This window comes from Peromyscus eremicus, chromosome 2 (genome assembly GCF_949786415.1).
Source record: "Peromyscus eremicus chromosome 2, PerEre_H2_v1, whole genome shotgun sequence".
NCBI lineage: Eukaryota > Metazoa > Chordata > Mammalia > Rodentia > Cricetidae > Peromyscus > Peromyscus eremicus.
This window is the reverse complement of record NC_081417.1, coordinates 144,201,212-144,223,638: the sequence shown is the minus strand read 5'-3', so window position 1 is coordinate 144,223,638 and position 22,427 is coordinate 144,201,212. Positions and strand designations below refer to the sequence as shown.

General features: G+C 44.8%; 1 protein-coding gene across 5 annotated transcripts in view; it reads left to right on the top strand.

The window, feature by feature from the left end:
- Window positions 1-22,427, top strand: part of Wdtc1 (WD and tetratricopeptide repeats 1) — a 66,497-nt gene that overhangs the window by 15,409 nt on the left and 28,661 nt on the right. For 4 of the 5 annotated variants that reach the window (XM_059255117.1, XM_059255119.1, XM_059255118.1 and 1 more), the window contains 2 exons: window positions 16,534-16,680; window positions 18,816-18,899. In XM_059255117.1, the coding sequence (XP_059111100.1) occupies window positions 16,633-16,680; window positions 18,816-18,899 (132 nt within the window). In that variant the 5' untranslated portion in view covers window positions 16,534-16,632. Of the gene's footprint in view, window positions 1-4,686; window positions 4,710-16,533; window positions 16,681-18,815; window positions 18,900-22,427 lie in introns of those variants that run through there. The other variant, XM_059255121.1, reaches the window with a different exon arrangement.

The window sequence follows — 22,427 nt, the reverse complement described above, 5'->3', positions numbered from 1 at the left end:
CTTCCCCAGAGGAAGGAGAGACTGACACACTGATCACGATGGCGGTGTTTACAGTATTTGGACAGTTTGGGAGCTGTCACAAGTGGCATTTCCCCATTTAAACAGGAAAGCCTTATTCTGGCTTCTGGTTTCCCGGTGTCCAGTCCATGGCTGCTTGCTCCATGGTGGCACGAGTAAGTGACGAGGTTTTCGTCTCATGGCAAACAGAAAGCAGAGCAAGAGGAGGGAGATGGGATAGGGATAGCATTCAAGCTGCTGGCCCCCAGTGACCTCTTCCTCAGTTACGCCCCACCCACTAAAGTTTCATGACCTTCCAAAACAGTGCCACTGGCTGCGGAGAAAGCATTTGACATGTGAACCTGTAGGGGCTTTTTCTTTTTTTTTTTTTTTTTTTTTTTTAAAGATTTTATTTATTATGTATACAGTGTTCTGTTTGCATGTATCCCTGCAGGCCAGAAGAGGGCACCAGATCTCATTACAGATGGTTGTGAGCCACCATGTGGTTGCTGGGAATTGAACTCAGGACCTCTGGAAGAACAGCCAGTGTTCTTAACCTCTGAGCCATCTCTCCAGCCCGGGGCTTTTTCTTTTGCATAACATTCCACCCCTGACCCCCACAGACTCATGATCTTTTTGTAATGCGAAATACATTTAGTCCTAGTCCACCTCGAAGAATTCTCCAAATCTCAACATAGTTCAAAAGTCCAAATTTGTACCAGTGGAGTGGCTTAGCTGGTGAGGGTGCTTGTGGCAAGCCTGACAACCTTGAGCTCAGTCACCAGATCTCCAGAAGTGGCCCTCTGGCCTCCACATGGTGCTCACACTCACATATCCACACAATAAGAAAAATAAAACTTCTCAAACTTGTTTTGAAGTTCCAAGTGCAGTTCCAAGACAGTCAGACTCTTAAGTGTGAGCCCTTAATGGGAAGAAGCAAGGCAACTGGCCATTGTTTAGTTGGAAAGAATTTCCTATCGACACATTGAGCATCTCTGTATGGTGTTTTCATACCCTGGGCTTCAGGACCAAAAGGACATAACTGAAGAGACATTTTTCAAGACAGAGCCTCACAGAGCCCATGCTGTGCTGGAACTCACTGTGTAGCTCAAGTACCCTAGAACTCATGGCGAGCTTCCTGCCTTAGTCTCTTCAGTGCCAGAATTAGAGGCACACACTACCACTCCCAGCAGTATTTCTCTTTTAAAATAATTTATTTATTTTTATTTTATGTGTGTTGGTGTTTTGCCTACATATATGAGGGTGCCAGATCCCCTGGAACTGGAGTTACAGACAGTTGTGAGCTTCCATGTGGGTGCTGGGAATTGAACCCAGGTCCTCTGGGAGAGCAGTCAGTGCTCTTAACCACTATTTATTTCTTTTTTAAACTAGAAAGCGTTGTGCTACATGTACAGTTCTGAATCTCAGAGACAGCACTAGACAACATGTAATGTGGTGATACTTGGCCTTTTTTTGGGCCAGTGGCTTAATGTCTTACCCTGTTTCTTCTTTCCTTCTTCCCTTTTCAGAGTCTCCAGTACATGTTTGGTCTGCTGCATAGGTGGTGAGACCCTGGTGAACTGGTGAACTGTGCTTTCTTAGCTGACATGTCTTAAGAAACCCAGGTCCTTATGGTCACCACCAGAAACCAGAACCTTGGTGTTACGTGTAATCCTGATTAGCCTACTTTGACAGATACACACTAACTGGTTATATCTTTAAAAATGACTGACATGTATCGGTGGACTTGGTTCTAGTTAATATTCTTTTTTAAGCCAGGCTGGCCTCGAACCTGCCTCTGCCTCCTGAGTGCTGGGATTAAAAGTGTGCACCACCACCCCCAGCAGCTAATTAATATTAGGGCTGTCTCCTGAGGGGAGAATTATTTTCCCTTATTATGCACATGAAGTCACAGATTTGGAGACTTAACAAAACTTTGTTTAAGTCGAGTGGTGCCTGCCTTTGACCCCAGCCCTCGAAACAGAGACAGACAGATCTCTGAGTTCAAGGCCAGCCTGGTATACAGAGCGCAGTCCAGGATAGTCAGGGCTACACAGAGAAACCCTGTCTCAAAAAACAAACAAATAAACAAACAAACAAAATCCAAAACAAGAAAGAAAGACTTGTTTAATTCACACAGCTGGTTAAGAGGCGAGCCTGGAGTGCCCTGTGTGCTCTGTGGTCCTGATGTGGGGAAGAGTTGAAGTTAAGGCTGAGAGTATGGGAACACGATACTTGTCTTCAGATTGTTACCGGAGAGGGACTGGACTTCCTCAGCACTCCACAGGTAGCTTGAGGATTAAAGGACAGATCTCGGGGAGTTGGCTTCATTTGATTGGAGAAAATTAGGCTTTTTTTTTTTTTTTTTTTTTTTTTGCCAGGAGGGTAGGGGTGAGGGGATGCACAGAGTCTCCTATATTCCAGCCTACCTTGAACTTCTGATCCTCTTACCTCTACCTCTTTAATGCTGGTCTTATAGACAAATGTCACCATAGTTCTATTAGGTGCCAGGGATCAAACCCATGGCCTTCTACAGGATAGGCAAACACTGTACCAATTAAACGGTGTCTCCAGGCCCCACCCACCCTTCTCTGAGACAGCTGGCTTGACTGGGTGGACTAAGCTGGCCTTGAACTCATGGGCAAGCCCTGCCTCTGCCTTTGCCTCTGCCTCTTTGCCTCTCTGCCTCTCTGCCTCTCTGCCTCTCTGCCTCTGCCTCTGCCTCTGCCTCACGGTCCTGGAAGTACAGGCATGTGTTTCCATGCTTGGTAGAACTTAGCTTTCTAAAACACAAACATACTGCCCTGTAAGCAGGAGCGTTAGTTACCACTTTCGCTTTGGTTTTTGAGATGGGTTCAAAGGTGGCTTTCACCATGTAACCCTGGCTGGCCATCAACTCGGGATCTTTTATTTTAGCCTCCAAGTACTCAGAGATCCACCTGCCTCTACTTCCCTAAACTGGGATTAAAGGCAAGAGTCACTACTCCTGGCTTGCCACTCCAAGTATGTGATAGAGGGTTCAAGCTTAAGTAATTGGACTAAGCAGTCTTTTGGTATTTTAAACTGTTACCCTGCGAAACGATCCAACTGCTTTCATTTTGATCTGTAAAAGCTGACATGTATTGATTTTCTGTTTTATACTGGACACTTTTTCTCAAATACCTCACTTAGTCCCATCAGCACCTTTCCCCCGAAAGGCAGACAGGATCATTATTCCTACCTGAAGAAACGGTTCAACCAAGTCAGGGTATACACTAGAGGTTACGCAGCCCGAGCGCTGTCATCTGAACCCACGTTGGCCTCCTGTTAGTTATGTGACACAGTCCTCTCCGAGCTACAGATGCATTCCTGGCCTCTGAAAAGAGCTGATGAGGTGCCTGCTTTGTGAAAGTGTTGATGGGGACCAAAAGACAGTATGTGCTTTGCCCTGGACCTCCCTGGTCTGCCTCAGGAGCCAGGCTTGTGCATAAAGGAGTACAACTCTATTGGCTTCCTCAGGGTGAATGCAGGCCTGTACGGAGGAACCCTGAAAGCCTGGGCTAGTTCTTTGTAGTCTTAGTAAGAGCTTCAGACTCAAGCTTCATGGCATTAGTGAGCGAGACCTGAAACCTTGAAACCTGAGTAAGGGAAGGATACAACCAGCAGGTCAGAGGTAAGAGGGGCTGGCTTCAAGTAGTTGTCAGCCAAGGCTGGTGGTACAAGCCTCTTGTCCCTGCTGCTTGAGAGGCTGATCTGGGAGGACTGAAAATTTAAGGCCTGCTTGGGTTCTAGAGGGAGTTCAAAACCAGCCTGGGCAACCTGGTGCTTTCAGAAGAAAACATTGAGAAAGGGCTGGGGATGTAGCCCGGTGGTAGAGCACCTGAAGTAGGTCCTGGCCAGGCTGTGGTACTGCTAAAGGAAGGAGGGGAAGAATAGAGAATTTCCAGACATTCTTAAGAGTGAGGGTCAAGGGTCACTGTTTGTGTTCTTATATTAAATACCTTCTTTTAGGGTAAACAGGCTCACAACTGCTAGAGCTGTGCCAGAGCTGGATCCCAAGAATAATGACCCTTAATCCTCCCTGTAGCCATCAAGGGAGGGATTAGCCCCATTTTCTTGGAGTGGGGGTAGGGAGCAGACTAGGACCTTGGCCAGGGAGTTACCCAGTGACTCTTAAGCAGTGTTAGGACCAGAACCTGTAAACTTTTACTTCTATTTACAACCCTCCGTTCTATTTTCAAGCAGAATAAAACTGCTTGTTGGTGAACCTTTAGGGAATGTTTTTCAGAATGGGAGCCAGGCTGTTTAGGAAGCTTCTTCAGTCCAAGCCTTCGTGTATGGGTGCTGGTGGCTCACCTGGTTCCCTCTTGAGTCCCACATCTGGATGTAGAACAGCTGTAAAGGGAGTATTGCCAAGGCCATCACCTTACTTTCCTTTGGCCTTTCTGGAGACTGGAGTTAGAGGGTGGGACTTGAGTAACTTCCCCGCAGGAGGCAGGAATTGCAGCAGGATTCATTCGGAAAGGCACAGATTAAAGACCAAATCCAAGACAAAATGCTCATAAACCTTGAGAGAGGACAGCATGATCAAAACATGCTTCCTTTTTCCTCTTTGCTCTCTTCTACTGCCTTATGGTATGTTGATATGGCCCAACAGAAGGCAGACTGGCTAATGAAAAGCAAAGTTCTGAAAACTTGGGGAAAATGCCCATTCAGGCAGAGGAAATGTCAGGGTGAGTTTTTGCTAAATGCTTCCCAGACAGGCATTTCTTTGGATAGACCTCTACAGAAAAAGCTAAAAGCTGCTATCAGTCTCCCATGGGATTCTGTGAGCCAGGAGACTCAGATGTTTCCAGAGATGCTCTTTGCTGATAGGACTAGTCTACAAGCCCCTTTCTACAAAACTGTCCTTGTATTAATTATCCATGACCCTAAAGTGGCATGCTTTCTGATCCTCACCCTTTTGAGACAGGTCCTTCTATATAACCTAATGAGCCCTCAAAACCACAATCTTCTGCCTCCGCCACCTAATGTTGGGGCTGTGGGCCTGCACCTCTGTGCCAGCCTTTTCTTTTTAGAGGCAGCATTTCACTGGGTAACCTAGGACAGCTGCAAACTAATGATCCTCCTGCCTCTGTCCTTCTGAGTGCTGGGGAACAAGCATGTGTTGATACATCAGGCCTGAAGTAGTACTCTTTAAATACGGCGTTTATTGTTTGTTTGGTTTTTGTTTGTTTGTTTGTTTGTTCTTTTGGTTTTTCGAGACAGGGTTTCTCCATGTAGCCCTAACTGTGCTGGAACTCACTTTGAAGACCAGGCTGGCCTTGAACTCAGAGATCCACCTGCCTCTGCCTCCCGAGTGCTGGGATTAAAGGCGTGTGCCACCACTACCTGGCTAAATTTGTGTTTAAAACTAGCAAAGCCAAAATAATTTTTTTTTTTCTGGAAGTGTTGGTACCGGGGATTGAACCAGGGTTCTACATGTTCTAAGCAGGTTCTTTATTGGTAAGCTACACCCCAGCCAAGGTAATTTTGCCTCCTAGGCTAGCTCTAAAGAATGGTAAGAGATGAAATTCATTTTAGGCACCTGTTTGGATGTGGTCTGATTAAAGATCATAGAAATAGTTGTTTTATGGCCAGTAGCCTGGGTCTGGTGTGAGGCTAGGTTGATTCCCATTTAATAACTTAGTGACTGTGGAAAATTAACTTTCCTGTGCTTCAGATCCTGCATCTGGGATAAGAATAACACCTGTCTTGTGGGATTGCTATGAGGGGTCTGAGATAACACTTGTAAGCTGTTTGGAATGCTGAGTGATTATCATTTAGCAGCTCTGTTTCAGAACTTTTACACATGTATTCTCCCATCGCTGGTTAACCTGCAGAGGAAACTGAGTCTTAGAAATGCCGTACAGGGGCTGGAGAGATGGCTCAGCAGTTAAGGGCACTGGCTGCTCTTCAAGAGGTCCTGAGTTCAATTCCCAGCACCCACGTGGTGGCTCACAACCATCCGTAATGAGATCTGGTGCCTTCTTCTGGCTTGCAGGGATACGTGCAGGCAGAACACTCTATACATAATAAATACAGAAATCTTCAAAAAGAAAAATGCCGTACACGTTCCCTCTGTGGGGTTGCTCCAGTAGGGACTCCCCGCAAGCAGAAGGAAAGACGACTTGCATGTATCTCTTGCACAATTCACAATGTTGAAAGGGGTCAATTGTCACTTGGGCTGGAGGTACCTCCATATTGTGGAAGAGGGCGTGTCTGGAGGACTGGGAGTGAGTACCTGTGGTTGAGGTACCATCTTCCTTCTGCAGCTAAGCTGCAGTGCTCCCTGCGAATCAACAGTTGTTGGAAGTGGTTTTGTAGCTCGTCTCCGAGTCTGCCTCTTATTTATTTTTTGTGTGTGCACGCGTGTGTGTATGCACAGCTGTGGAACTTTGTCCTGTTCTTTCACCTCGTGGGTACCAGGAATAGAACTCAGGTCATCATACAAGGTGGCAAGTGCCCTTAACTCATTGACCATCCTGCCTGCCACCCCCTTTTCTTTACTTCTTTTCTTTAGAGAGGGTCTTGTGATGGTTTAAATGAGAATGACCCCCAGTAGGCTCATAGATTTGAGTACTTGGTCCCCAGTTGGAATTGTTTGGAAGGATCAGGAGGTCTTGTTAGAGGAAGTGTGTCACTGGGGGTGGGCGTTAATTAAGCCCATGCCATTTCTAGTTAATGCTCTCAGCCTTGTACCTGTGGATCAAGATGTAAACTCTTAGCTACTGCTCCGGCACTATGCCTGCCTGCCTGCCGCTGTGGTGATGATCATGGACTCTAGCCCTGTGGAACCATGATCACCAAATCACCAAATCACATGCTTTCTTTCTTTCTTTCTTTCTTTTTTTTTTTTTTTTTTTTTTTTTTTGGTTTTTCGAGACAGGGTTTCTCTGTGTAGCTTTGCGCCTTTCCTGGGACTCACTTGGTAGTCCAGGCTGGCCTCGAACTCACAGAGATCCGCCTGGCTCTGCCTCCCGAGTGCTGGGATTAAAGGCGTGCGCCACCACCGCCCGGCCACATGCTTTCTTTCTAAGTTGTCTTGGTCATGGTGTCCTGTCATAGCAATAGAAAACTAAGATAAATCTCATGTAGCCCAGGCTAGCTTCCAACTCACCGTTACTGAGGCTGGCCTGATCTCTGCCTTGGTTTTACAGCTGTGCACCACCACTCCCAGCTTTACTTCTCATTTAAAGATGGAGGAAGAGTCTGGCAGAGTGCAGTGTCTTCAGTTCTTATCAATTAAGGCCGAGGCTGACCGAGGGCATAGGACTCCAGACCAGTGGTCCTTCCTCAGCACATAGGGTGTGCTTCAGTCTTCCTTAAGTGGGGATGCTAATAGCTTTATGGCTTCCTCATGGGATTGTTGTGAAGCAAAAGGCGTGTGAAGCTAATTAAAAGCGTGAACAAAGGTACTTTGATAGCCATAACGCATTGTGTACACAGCTAGCACGCTGTTTATTGAGTAGTTACTGGCAGCTTACAGTTCAGTCAGACTTGGGAACATTACGAGTTGAGTCGGTTAAGAGCTGGCCTTGAAGGAAGAGAAGCAGGAAATCCACAGTTCAAGGGAGGAGACAGGAAAAGTTAAGACCAGCTTTTCTTTTTGAGGTGGGATTTTGAAACAGAGAGTTTGACAGCCTTTTTTTTTTTTTAATAGTTGAGATATTCACATGCCAGAAATGTATTGACAGAAAATTTATAGTTCAACTATTTTTTTGTTTATTAGTTTGTTTCTTGAAGACAGAGACAGCCTTGGCTGTCCTGGAACTTGCTCTGTAGACCAGGCTACAGACTCAGAGATCTGCCTGCCTCTGCCTCCCGAGTGCTAGGATTAAAGGCGTGCGCCACCACTGCCTGGCTTTAGTTTTTGGTTTTTTAAAATTTTTTTAATTATATGTATGTGCCTGTGGACATGTGAGGAGCGTAGATGCTCCTTGATTCTCTTAGGACTGGAGTTATAGGTAGGTGTGAGGCACCCCAGTGTAGGTGCTGGGAACTAAGTCAGGTCCTCTGCAAGAGCAGCCCCCGCTCTTCCCTGCTGTGCTAGCTTTCCAGGCCCACTGTGGTAGTTTGTGCCCGCCCTCCAAGACTAGTGTGGCCATGTATGTCTTAGATCTGGTTGTTTTAACTGTGGATTCATACTGGTTTTCCTGTTTCATTAATCATATTCCATGTTTTGAAAATTGCTATAGCTCGAAAGTTTGTTTTTAAAATTTTTTGCATGTTTGTTTTTTGGGTTTTCGGGACAGGGTTTCTTTGTAGCTTTAGAGCCTGTCCTGGAACTCACTCTGGACTAGGCTGGCCTCAAACTCACAGAGGTCTGCCTGCCTCTGCCTCCCACTGGGATTAAAGGCATGTGCTACCATTGCCCAGCTAGAAAGAGTTTTAAAGGGACTTTATATGAAGAGCTCCAGTCCTTGTGCATCCCTGAGCTACATCCCTGGCCAGGGGCTTTTTCACAGATAGTCACAGCACTGTTCACACCAGCCAGTAGATAAATAATGCACTATATCAATGTAGTGGAATACTATTTAGCTGTAAAATAGAAATGAAGTAGTGATAGTACAAAATGGATCTCAAATAAAATTATGGTAAGTGAAAGAAGCCATATACGAAAGGCCATATATTGTTAATGGAACATCTGGAGTAGGTAGATCCGTCGAGATAGAATGGGGATGCTGGGGAAATGGGAACTCATTGTCTGCGGGGTATGGAGTAATGCACATGTTCTGGAACTAGCCAGGGGTGGTGGTTGCACAACAGTGTGTACTGGGTACCGTTGAATTGTGTATTCGGAAATGATTCATCTTACGTTGTGTGAGTCTGCTTCAGTTGAAAAGCCCGCATCCCTTTGCTGTTCTCTGTCCTGCCATCTCTCCTTTCTGTTTTCAGGGTTCTGTCCTATGACATCATCTTTCACCGGGATGTTCTCAGAAGTTTATTCTTTTGTTAGTGAGTTGGTGGGTGCACACATGTGTTGTGGGTATGTGTGAACGTGTCTTTTGAGTTATGTGTGGAAGCAAGAGGTCAACCTCAGATGTGGCCCACTTGATTAAATTTTTCATGAGTATATATGTGATACATGGGAGTAGGGTCACAACCATGCCACTGTGTGAGTGGGTCAGAGGACAACTTCTGAGAGTTGGTTTTCTCCTTCCACTGTGGGTCCCTGGGATATACTCAGGTGGTCAGGCTTGCATGGCAAGCTCTTCTGCCTGCTGACTCAACTCACCACATGTTGTATCCCTCCCCCCATACCACTTTTTGAGATAGTCTAGGCTGCTGGCTGCCAAGCTCCAAGAATCTACCTGTCTCCAATCTACCTGTTTCCTCTTTAAATCAAAGTTACAATTTCCCTTCTAATCTCCCGACTTAAAGCTATCAGTAAGGACACCATGCTGTGTGATGGGATGCCCAATGTCAGCTTCCTTTTTTTTTTTTTTTTTTTCCAGTTTTTTCGAGACAGAGTTTCTCTGTGTAGCTTTGCGCCTTTCCTGGAACTCACTTGGTAGACCAGGCTGGCCTCGAACTCACAGAGATCCGCCTGGCTCTGCCTCCCGAGTGCTGGGATTAAAGGCGTGCGCCACCACCGCCCGGCGTCAGCTTCCTTCTTGATAGAGAAGTGTGACCTGTGCTACCAGACATGTGTCACAGGACCTACCGACCCTTCAAATTCACATTTACCTCATTTGTTGAGCATCTGCTGTGTCCCAGGCACTGTTGAGTACGCATACTTATTTCATTATTTGTTCCTCACACTGAGGAAGGTATACCTACCCCGTTCCCATTTTACAGATGTGCAAATTGGACCTCATGTGAAGTATCTTGTCTTCTTGGCACATTGAGGGAGCTGGAATTCATGCCCAGGTGCATGATTTATTTATTTTTATTTTATGTGAATTGGTGTTTTTCCAACATGTATGTCTCTGTGAGGGTGTTGGATCTCCTGGAGCTGGAGTTACAGACAGTTGTCAGCTGCCATGTGGGTGCTGGGAACTGAACCCAGGGTCCTGTGGAAGAACAGCCAGTGCTCTTAACCACTGAGCCATCTCTCCAGCCCTAAGGTGTTACATTGATAAAATCCATTTTGTGTTGTTATTTTTTCTGCTACATTGTCCAGGCAGACAAAGGACTCTGGCCAACATGAAATGGGGTTTTTCTCTATGTTTGCATGTTAACACTTAGCCCTGGTTCCAGATGGGTAATTTCCGTGGCTTTTCCTTACTCTAAGGCTCACCAGCCACCTCTTACATTGTTGGTACCCTTTGCATTATGAGTAGATTTTTCCCCTCTAAAGCCAGCTGTTAATTCTTTTCTTTTATTTAGTAGTTAGTATGTATATGATTATATATGTGGGTGTATACATGCCACAGTGTGTATGGAGGTCAGAGAAACACTTCATGAAGTCGGATTTCTCCTTTCATGTTATACATGGGTTCTAGGAATCGAATTTAAGCTCCAGGTTTGCTTGGCAAGTGCTTTTGCCGCTGAGCCATTTTGCTGTGCTGGTCCTGAATATTAGTTTCTTGTTAGTGCTATCCTCGGGAGGAAGAAAGTTTCCTAGAAAAACTTGCAGGCAGGATGGGGTTAAAGGTGCCACGCTAGTGATTTTAGGTCCATGGGAGAATACCTTCAGAGAGGTGTGACGTCCGTCCGTCCGTCCGTCCGTCCGCACAGCAGCTCAGCTCGTATTTCTGTTAGAACATTAAGTTGTGTTTTCCTCTGTGCTGGCCTGGGTCAGACAATTCACTTTCTCCTCCTCATGAATGTCTGTTAGGGCTGCCTATAGCATCCTAATTACAGATCATACCCTGAAAACCTTTGTCCTCTAGCTAGAGAAAGTCTTTCCTGAGCTTTCGTTTTCTATAAACAAGTTAGTTCTCAATGCTCTTCCAGTTCCAAGTGTGAAAGTCGGGGTGTGGCGCTCAGCACCCCGCCTCAGAGTGAGGAGGAGGAGGACATGTTCTCCTTTTCTAGTGGCTCCACATAGTCATGTTCTTCCCCCTGGTTGATGTCCTGTCTTCTGGGCTTGCTTCTAAGATGTACGAATAAATTAGTGTAAGTAAGATTCAGTTTATCTTTCCAAGTCCAGCTCATTAAAATTCTTGTGCTAAAATTCTTGAAATTATTAATTTGGCCATTACATGATTTGCATATTGCATCTGAGAGAGAATCCCCGTTGGTGTCATCTTCTCTGTGGTCGTGTGTGTCGCTGCAGTATGTCAGTCTCACCCCCATTCCCAAGCTTCTGTATCTGACCTGTTGACTGTCAAGAATGCTCATTGAAGTAGCAGTTAGAAGTTGGCCATGACGTTATCTTCTCATTGTGAAGTAAGTTTTGATTTGTTGATCTAATTCTTTATGGTAGAGAGACTTTGGATGGAAATATAAAACTAGTTGTGCCCCTTGGTAGATTTAAAGGCATTTCTTCCTCTGTAAATCTTTTATCTAGTTAGATACGCCTACAGAACTTTGTGGAAAGGCACTGAGTCTTTGTTTCCTTGAGAAAAGCCAGGCTGGATTCCAGGACAGTTTTCTAGTATGTTACTATTTCTTCTCAGGATGGAGCAGAAATGTTCATTAAAATGCTAAGTAGGTATTAGTTATATCGAATTTAACAGGTTTAAATCTGAAATCTTATTTATTATGTACACAGTGTTCTGTCTGCACATATCTCTGCAGGCCAGAAGAGGGCACCGGATCTCATTACAGATGGTTGTGAGCCACCATGTGGTTGCTGGGAATTGAACTCAGGACCTTTGGAAGAGCAAGCAGTGCTCTTAACCTCTGAGCCATCTCTCCAGCCCTTAAATCTGTATTTTTATTTTACCTCCTGACTGACTGGTTTCCTGTGTGTCTGATTTCCTTTCTCCACTTCGTTTCTTTCTGCATTTTGAAGCCACACATCAATCTTAACTAAAACCATTTGTCTTAGTCCTGAGCTTGATTGTAAGTGCTGTGTCTTTTATCTCAATATTCTCCATGTTAAACACTGGTTAATGCTGCAGAGGAAACTAATGAATAAGTCGTTGTGATTTAGTTGGTTCTTTGGGTTCTCATGGTGGCCATTACTCTGGTAAAGAATATGCCATTGTAATTAAGAACATGGGCTTTGAGTCATACAGGCTTGGGCTTGAGTTCCTTCCTATACTAGCTCCAGTTTATTGGCCAGGTGACACTGGGAAACTGTTACATGTCCATGAATCTGTTTGCTTATGTTTAAAATGACAACAGGAAGCTGGGTGGTAGAGGTGCACGCCTCTAATCCCAGCACTTGGAAGGCAATGGCAGGCAGATCTCTGTGAGTTTGAGGCCAGCATGGTCTATAGAGCAAGTTCTGGGACAGCCAGAGCTACACAGAGAAAACCCTGTCTTGGAAAAACAAACATACAACCAAAATGACAATAATGTACTTAATAGCTTTTTGCCATGCTGTGGTTGAAGCCAGGGCCTTGGGCATGCTCTACCACCCCACCCATTTTTCTTTTTTGAAATAGGGCTTCACTAAGTTACTTAGACTGGCCTTGAACTCACTCTGTGACTTTGGACAGGCATTGACCTCAGAGTTCTTTTCAATATGAGGTTTCTCTGAATAGCCCTCGCTGTCCTGGAACTCACTCTGTAGACCAGGCTGGCCTCTGCCTGCCTCTGCCTCCCGAGTACTGGGACCTGATTCTTACAGCAGCCTTCCAGTTAGCTGGAATTCCAGGTCTACATCATCAATCTGGCTTCTCCTAAGCTGCTGCTGGAACCTTTCTTGCTTTGCTGCCTCAGTAATCTCTCCTCAGAAGCCCCCCCCCCCAACTCTGGCAGATTACTGAAAAGGTATTAAAGCTGGGCATGTTAGCGTACACCTCTAGAGGCAGAGACAGAGACAAGCCGATTTCTGTGGATTTGAGGCCAGACTGATCTACGTAGTTCCAGGGCAGCCAGGGCTACATAGTCAGATCATGTCTTGAACTCCCCCTCCAAAAAAGGCCACTACAAACCATAAACAACTTTTGGGGTTTTATCCCTACCCCTATTAAAACTAAACGTGCCTTGATGAGTAGAGGCGTGGTTTGGTTGTTAAGTGCTGGCCCATGAAAGCAGAGGGCTCTTAAGTTCCTGTCACCAGAAACCCAGGCGTGGTAGTACCCACCAGGAATCCTAGCACTGGGGAGTCACTGGAGTTCTCTGGGCAGCTAGTCCGCCCACGCAGTGAGAGATCCTATATTCAAAAAAAGAGGTAAAGCGATAAGAGGAAGCTACTGAATACCGATCTCTGGCTAACATACCATCCTCCCCTCCTTCCCCCTTCCTTTCCTTCATCCTCTAGGGCAGCAGTTCTCAACCTTCCTAATGCTGCGACCCTTTAATACAGTTCCTCATGTTGTGGGGACCCCTGACCATCAGATTATTTTGTTGCTACTTCATAACTAATTTTGCTACTGTTATGAATGTAATGCAAATATCTGATATGTAGGATATCTGATCTGCAACCCCCTAAGTGGGTCCTGTCCCAGAGGTTGAGAACATTTGAAAAGTAGAGTGCAAAAGTCATAACCTCCAAAGTAGCTGTATTTCATTTTTAATCATAGCTGAGGTATAGTGTTTGTTTAAGGCTGCACATAGCATAGGTGTTTTTCCTTCATGGTCATTATTTCTTTTTAAAACACTTTATACTGCCTTCATTTTATGTGAGGAGTGTATATATGTGCGTGGTTGCACATGTACTGGCTGGAATCATTTCTCTTTCTGTCATGTGGTTCCCAGGGATTTAATTAAGGTTGTCAGTCTTGGCGGGAAGTAACCTTTACACATTGAGCCGTTTCGATGACCTGTGATTATCATTTCTGATCTCTCTGTGATGTCAATGGCAATACAGACTGCCAATACTGAGAACTTGTGTGGGGTTTTTTCCTGCTACAAAATCTGTGATGAATATACTTCAATTTTCTTTTTGCATTTGTATTCTTTCCTTTTGCCGTATGTTAAAGAATTGCATTGCTTACTCTTTAAACAGAGTTAGATGGTATAGGAATAGCTATCAGAGGTGATGGGGCCAAGGCTAAACCGTCCAGATACTGAAGAGGAAATTTTCTTTTTTTTTTTAATTTATTTATTCTTATTTTATGTACATTGGTGTTTTGCTTGCATGAATGTCTTTTTTTTTTTTTCTTGGTTTTTTGAGACTGGGTTTCTCTGTGTAGCTTTGCACCTTTCCTGGAACTTGCTTTGTAGACCAGGCTGGCCTCGAACTCACAGAGATCCGCCTGGCTCTGCCTCCCGAGTGCTGGAATTAAAGGTGTGCGCCACCACCGCCTGGCTTTTTTTGTTTGTTTGTTTGTTTGTTTGTTTTTGGGGGGGGACATGTATGTCTGTATGAGGGTGTCAGATCTTAGAGTTACAGACAGTTGTGAGCTCCCATGTGGATTTGGGAGCTGGGATTTGAACCCGGGTCCCCTGGAAGAGCAGTCAGTACTCTTAACTACTGAGCTATCTCTCCAGCCCTGAGGAATTTCTGTTGAATCTTGGGCATGGTCATCACACATTTACTTACCATTCTTTAAAAAAAAAAACTTTTACTGTGTCAAGGACACCACAAGAAAACCCACAGAATCAACTAACCTGGACTCACAGGGGCTCACAGAGACTGAACTGCCAACCAGAGAGCTTGCATGGGACTGACCTAGGCTCTCTGCACATATGTGACAGTTGTATAGCTTGGTCTTCTTGAGGGACTCCTAACAGAGGGAGCAGGGGCTGTCTCTGACTCTACTGCCTGTCTGCTCTGAGACCCTATCCTCCTCCTGGGTTGTCTCATCCAGCCTTAATAGGAGAGGAGGTGCCTAATCTTACTGCAACTTGATATGCCGTGGCTGGCTGATATACATGGGACGCCTTCACTTTTCTGAAGGAAAAAAAACAAAAAACAAAAATGAGTGGATGGGGGGGGAGGGAAGGGAAACAGTGATCAGGCTGGGGGGAAAATTAATAAAAAAAATCCTTAGATTTAAAAAAATTAATAAATCTCAAAAAGTGTTTTTACTAGGGGCTGGGGAGATGGTTCCACGGTAAAGAGCAGGTATTGCTTGTCCAGGGGACCCTGGCTTGATTACCAGCAAGCCCCACATCGATGACAACTGTCTGTAACTCCAGTTCCGAGGAGATCTGACTTCTCTGTCCTCTGCTGGAACCTGCACTCATGTTCACATGCCTACACAGAAACCACATACAGAATTTAAAATAGGAAAATGAATTTTTTAAAAAAATTCTAGCTAGGTCTGGAGAGATTGCTCAGTGATTAAGAGCTCCTCCAGAGAACCCGGGTTTGATACTGTGCATCCACATGGCAGCAGTTCAGAACTCCAGTTCCAGGGGACCCGGCGTCTTCTGGACTTCACAGACATGCACATAATGCACAGACATACATGCAGGCAAAGTACTCCTACACATAACATTTAATTTTTTGTTTGTTTGTTTTTTGAGACAGGGTTTCTCTGTCTGCATCCTGGAACTTGCTCTGTAGACCAGGCTGGCCTTGAACTCACAGAGATCCACCTGCCTCTACCTCCTGAGTACTGAGATTAAAGGGGTGAGCCATTACCACCCGGCAAATGTTTTTAAATTAAAAATAATTACTGGAGCCAGATGGTGGTGGCAGCACATGTTTTTAATCCCAGCACTCAGGAGGTAGAGGCAGATGGATCTCTCAGTTCGAGGCCAGCCTAGTCTACAGATCCGAGTTCCAGAACAGCCGAAGCCGTTCATTACAGAGAAAAAAAAAAAAGAAAAAAAAATACTGGAGCTGGTGAGATGGCTCAAAGGTAAACTCCTGCCACCGAAGCCTGGCCACCTACCTGTATTGGATCCTTAAACTCAAATAAAGCTGGAAGGAGAAAGGAGAACCAGTTCCACAAAGAGATCTCTGTCTCCACATGCATATGCCCGCTGCTAATAGTAGTAACCGTAGTAATAAAGCTATTACTGATTTATTATAAAGGATTTTACAAAGGATGGAAAGGAGCGTGGAGCTTCCTCATCCACTCCAGGAGCTTCCATGTGTCAGTTCTCTGTCTTTGATTTGGGGAAACTGTCTATGGTACTGATTCGGTTGTCCAGTTGAGGGTCTCAGATCTACAGTGTGATAGTTCAGATAGTTGGCTGCAGGTGTCATGGGACAAGTGGACACTGACATTTGTGCCCTGTTGACTTAGAACATACTACCATCTTCCACCCTGTGTCCACAGCCATTCCTGCTAAGGCATCGTGACTCCCCAGGTGCTTGCTCAGTGCTCCCTGTGGTCATGAGTGGCTCAGTGCTCCCTGTGGTCATGAGTGGCTCAGTGCTCCTTGTGGCCATGAGTGGCTGCACTCTCCATCTTTACTCACTCGGGCCTTCTTCAGCCCACCGAGGCATCCATGACTGAGAGGGCGGGCTAGTGGGCTGTGTGAGGAGTGGGATCAGGCTTGTGAAGGTGCCTTACTCCATTTCCCAAGGCTTGATGGTGCTTTTTGTTTGCCTTGCAGGTAATTAAATGCTTGTCTTGTGGACCTGGGCTTGGCTGGAATGTGCAAGGGTCTTGAAGATCCTTCTGTAGCTTCCTTCTGCTGAACCATTAAGAGAAGATGGCAAAAGTCAACATAACTAGAGACCTCATTCGTAGGCAAATCAAGGTGAGCGCAGCCCAGACCACTGAACCAGTGCATTAGGCCCTTTGCTCTCAACCTTCCTAACCCTTTAATACAGTTCCTCACGCTGTGGTGACCCCAACCATAAAATTATTTTTGTTGCTATTTCATGACTGTAATGTTGCTACTGCTGTGCATCGTATCTGTTTTCCGATGGTCTTAGGCAATCCCTAAGGGAGTCGAGACCCATAGGTTGAGAACCCCTGCTCTGGAGCCACCAAGGCTTGTGTTGCTCTTCTGATGGAATGTTCTCTTCGGTGTTCTCTCCTGTCCTAGGCAGAGTGGTTCTACCGTGTAAATATCTGTGTTTTTCCATGGTCTCAGGAAACCCCTGTGAAAGGATCATTCCACCCCCAAGGGGTTGGGACCCACAGGTTGAGAACCAATGCCCTATAGTCTCATTTAAAGATACCCTCCCCCCAAAAAAAACAAACGAACAAACAAAAAAAACCAGAACAAACAAAAAGCCAGATCTAGAGTGGTGGACTTACCTAAAGTCACATAGCTTGCTAGCAGCAGACTGAGGATAGAATCAAGGTGTCCTGTCTCCTCGAATTTTTTCAAGTAATTCATGGAGGCTCCCCGTCTCCGTGTTTGTGCCGCCATTGCTAAGATTCTTGTAGGACGGTGAGCTGTCAGTGTAGAGAAGCCGTCAGTGTGGGGTGCACACAAGAGTGTGAGTAACGGCCTCCTCACTGCTCCAGCTGCTAAGGTGCAGACATGCTAGAACCTAAGGCAGTCAGTCTGAGTACGGCGTGAGGGGTTCTCCTTGAGGCTCCCCTGCACTGTAGCCTGTCCTCTGCAGTTCGCATGTAAAAGGCAGCGATGCCTGAGAGCTGAATGAATGACTGGGCACTTGAGTTCAGTTAGTGAGAGCTCCAGGGAGACTCCTGTAAGGGAGCCGTAGAAGCTGATAAGAGTTTCAAGCATGGCGTCGTGCCTCTGGTCGGAACCCCAAGCTGGAGCCGGAGGCTTCCTGGTCCATTGCCCTGAGTAGTGGGACCCCCTGAAGACTCGTCATTGTTTGCCTGAGCTCTGCTGTTTGTGTTAAGTGATGGTTAAGTGAAAAGTTAAGTGCTAGAACTCTTTTAAACTAAAGAAATTAAATTGCATGGCAGCCAGTGGGATGTGGTGGTGCATACCTTTAATCTCAGCCCTCAGCACGTGGATCTCAGTGAGTTCAAGGCTAGCTTCAGCTACCTAATGAGTTCCAGCTAGGGCTTCATAATGAGACCCTGTTTTCAAAAATAGAATTATGTAGCATTTGATACATAGAATTTCATGTGGATGAACTGGATGAGCTGAGTGTAATAGATGCCCTGATAGGAACCAGGTGCTTGGTGTACATTAGTCTGTGTGTTTGTCTATTTTACCTTGTGTCATTGAATCCTTTTCGGCTTGTTTTTATGAGGTCTTTGGGGATTTTATTGGAGTGGGTGGTCCTTAAAGACAAGGAACTATTTTTTAGAGGCTCAGTATCAAGTAGGCCATTTTTGTATATGTATATGTGTGCCCTTACAATGTATATCCTAAAGATATGCCCTTCCATCTGAACTATGCAAACATTCCCTGTTTTTTGTTTGTTTTCTTTTTCAATTCTTTGTTATCTTTTCTCTTTCTTTCTTTTTTTTTTTTTGGTTTTTCGAGACAGGGTTTCTCTTTGTAGCTTTGTGCCTTTCCTGGAACTCACTTGGTAACCCAGGCTGGCCTTGAACTCACAAGAGATTCGCCTGGCTCTGCCTCCTGAGTCCTGGGATTAAAGGCATGCGCCACCACTGCCCGGCCCTTTTCTGTTTCTTATTGTGCCGGCATATGGTTGAATATTGAGAAGTTAGATATATTGGAGATTGGAGGTGGCTCAGTGTGTTTAAGCACTAACTGTTCTTCCAGAGGACTTGGGTTTGATTCCCAGCGTCTGTGTGGTGGTTCACAGCCATCTACATTTCCAGTTCCAGGGGATCCAACACCCTCTTCTGACCTTCAGACAGCAGGCATGCACATGGTGCACAGATGTACATGAAGACAAAACATCCATTCACATAAAATAAATTTTAAAAAAGAAAGATAGATATTAAATAATACTGAATCAAAGAAACTACAACTTTGTTTTTGTCCTCCAGGAACGGGGTGCCCTGAGCTTTGAACGGCGATATCATGTCACAGATCCATTTATCCGGCGGCTGGGCCTGGAAGCAGAGCTTCAGGTAAGAGATCCAGTTTGCATTGTAGATCCACACAGCCTATTTCCCATCCTCTGTGTAGTGCTGGGGTTAAAGATGTGCGCCACCACAGTTAGCTAGGTTTTTGTTTTTTTAACTAGGTGATGGGTATGTTCATGTGTGTGCAGGTACTCTTGGGTGCCAAAGGCATCAGATTTTCCCTAGAGCTGGAGTTACAGGTAGTTGTGAACCACCCTATGGGTGTAGGAACTGAACTGGGTCCTCTGTGTGAGCAGAATGTACTTAACTACTAACTCATCTCTCCAGCCCCTGATTTTTTTAATATTATTCTTTTTGTTGTTGTTGTTGTTGTTTTTGAAACAGGGCTTCTCTGTGTAGTTTTGGTGCCTGTCATGGATCTTGCTCTGTAGACCAGGCTGGCCTCAAACTCACAGAGATCCGCCTGGCTCTGCCTCCTGAGTGCTGGAATTAAAGGCGTGCACCACCACTGCCCAGCTATTCTTAAATTACATGCATTATACAGTCATCCCTTGATATGCTTGGGATTTTTCTGGAACTTCCCACAGGTACAAGTATCTTCAAATGCTCAAGGTTTTGTATAAAATGATGTATCATTTGCTTATAACCTACAAACATACTCCTGAATACTTTACAACATCTCTAGATTGTTTTTAATACCTAATACAATGTAAATGCTGTGTAAACAGTTATTATACTGTATTGTTTCAGGATAATGATGTGTTCAGCACAGATGCGACTGCCTTTAATCTGACTCTTGTTTTCCCTCTGCCTGGCTGAGTCTACCCATAAGGAACCTGCTGGAGCCAATTCCATCTATAGCTCACCTTCTCGGTTTGCCTTTGTTGCCCTTCTCTTGTTACTGGTTTTGAAACAGTATTTATTTGTAGCCTAGATTAGCCTTGAATTTACTTAAAATGTACCCAAGACTGTTCTTGAACTTCTGACCCTTGTGCCTCCAAGTCGTGTGTTAGAATTGCAGATATGGTCCTCCAGGCCTGGTGTCAATTGCCTTTTATTTCCATTTTGCTTCTTGTGTAACTTGAGCATAAATTCAAATTAGACTGAGTCAAGTTGGTATGTCAAAGAAGCTCCATAGCCTTTATGTAAACTGTAGCATGGAAGTGGCATAGTGGGCCTTAAAATTTTAAATATGGGTGCTGGAGGGATGGCTCAGAGGTTAAGACCACCAGCAGCTCTTCCGGAGGTCCTGAGTTCAGTTCTCAGCATCCACATGGTGGCTCACAACCATCTGTAATGAGATCTGGCGCCCTCTTCTGTCATGCAGGAGGAATACATGCAGACAGAACACTGTATACATAATAAATAAATCTTTAAAAATATTTATATATGTCTGTGCTGCTGTGAACATTCATGCAAACATTTTTGTGTAGAGACAAACTTTTAGATCTTTTTGTGTACACAAGACTTCCATGGGAATTCAGTATTGTTGTTGTTTTCTTGAGATAGGATTTTAAAGTATACCCCAAAGCTACCCTTGAATTTCAGACCCTCCTGTCTCAGCCTCCTAGGGCTGGGATTAGACACACCTCACAGGCACACCTAGGTAGCTCTTTAGTTTCTCTTTTGAGTTTTTACATTTATTTAGTGTGGGTGTAGGTGGGTGGGGCACACATACCTGTGGAGGTCAAATGACAACATGAGGGAGTCATTTCTCTCCTTTCCCTATTGGTCCCAGGGATCAAACTCAGGTCACAGGCTGGGCAGAGGGGCCTCTCTCCACACCAAGCTTCTCTCCTGCCTGTTTTTCTCTTTTCTCGCTTGCGCTTCCAGTGTTATATATGTCATCATTGCTGATTCAAGGTCATGAAAATTTAGGGTTGTGTTCTCTTCCAAGAGTTTGATTGTTTTGGAGAGTAGGTGCAGGTCTTTGATCCATATGTATGTATATGTAAACAAAATTCAGTAAGGAAAGCCATTGAGGGGTACGGATCGCAAGAATAAGGTCCCTAAGGGGGATCCAACTTCATTCTTAAGGTTTTGATGGTGAGCCCATACTGAGGCATCTCTCCAGCCTGACACTGTACTCTTTGGTTGTTCATGGGGGTGTCAGGGATTAAATCTAGCACTTGCACACCTTAAGCAGGTGTTGTACCACTGAACTTCATCCCCAGCCCAAACTTAGTTATTTCACATGTGGCCATCCAGTTGTCCCAGCACCATTTGTTGCAAAGACAGTTGAATTGTCTTGGCACTCTTACCAGAAATTGTCCCCATAAGTGTAAAAATTTTTGTTAACTGTTAACCTATATATACCATTGACCAAAATATCTGTCCTTATGCCAATATCACTTTGTAGCAACTTGGGAAATTAGGGCATGTGAGTCTTCCAACTTTGTTCTTTTGCAAGACGGTTTAGCTATTCTGAGTCCTTTACATTTCCATATGAGTCTCAAGTGCACTGCCACCTGTTCTTATAAATAAAGTTTTATTGGAGCACAGCCACACTCATTCATTTATGTATTGTCTGTCTGTTTTAGTGATTCAACAGCAGAATTGAATGATTCATACAGAGACCATATGGTATACAAAACCTAAAATATCTATTGTTTGGCCCCTTACAGAAAAAGTTGTTGATACTTACTTTAGATAATGAAGTAAATTCATGTTGTAATCACCTGAGAAGAAAAGTAGGAAAGCATCTCTAATTCACTTACATATTCAGGCCAATAGAGTGTATAGTATATATGCCAGCAGTATATCTAGACACTGTGAGATAAATACAGCAATGAGGAAGGCCTTTCAGAGGAGAGACTTTCTGACCACTAAAGTACATTTGCAGCAATCCCAGCTCCGTGTTTTAGAGCTTTCATAGCACTTGGTCACTACCTGACTAACCTGACTGACCTACGTAGGGTTTCCTTCTCTGTGGGGGAACTGCCCCCACTTTTCCCAGAGTACTCTTAAGGAGAGAAGGATAAGAGATATTAGGTAGAAAGAGAGACCTAGCTGAAGGGAAGAAAGACAGAAACATAGGATAGCTTCGAGAGGGCCTGGGTCAATATCCACCAGCCCAAAACTTTATTCAAAAGGACTTTCTATAAGAATGCCAAGGAGCAAGGCAAAAGACAACACCCCCACCCCCCCCAACCCCCCCCAACCCCTGCTAGATACAGCCAAGTGTAGACCCTTCCAAACACCTGGTACCTGTGGTCCAGTCATCCTCTTACGCTGGGTAAAGCAAGCTCAGATCTCACTAGGAAACCTCTGTGGGCTCCTACACTTCTCTCACTAGCTTTCCTTGTATTATTTACACAATAGCATTTCCATGTAGAAGAATGCTTATTATATGCTAGGTGCTCAGTAAAAGTAAAATGTAAGAAGAGTGCAGGGATATATATTAGACGTAGGCTCAGTATAAGGAAAAAGTTACTGTTGTGAGTTATGGCTGTTGCCTTACCTACTAAACTTGTTCGTTACATCAGAATTGAAGTATGTAGTTAAAGATAGATCTTTTTTGTGGTAGTGGTGACTGATTTTTTTGTTCTGTTTTTTGAGACAAGGTTTCTCTTT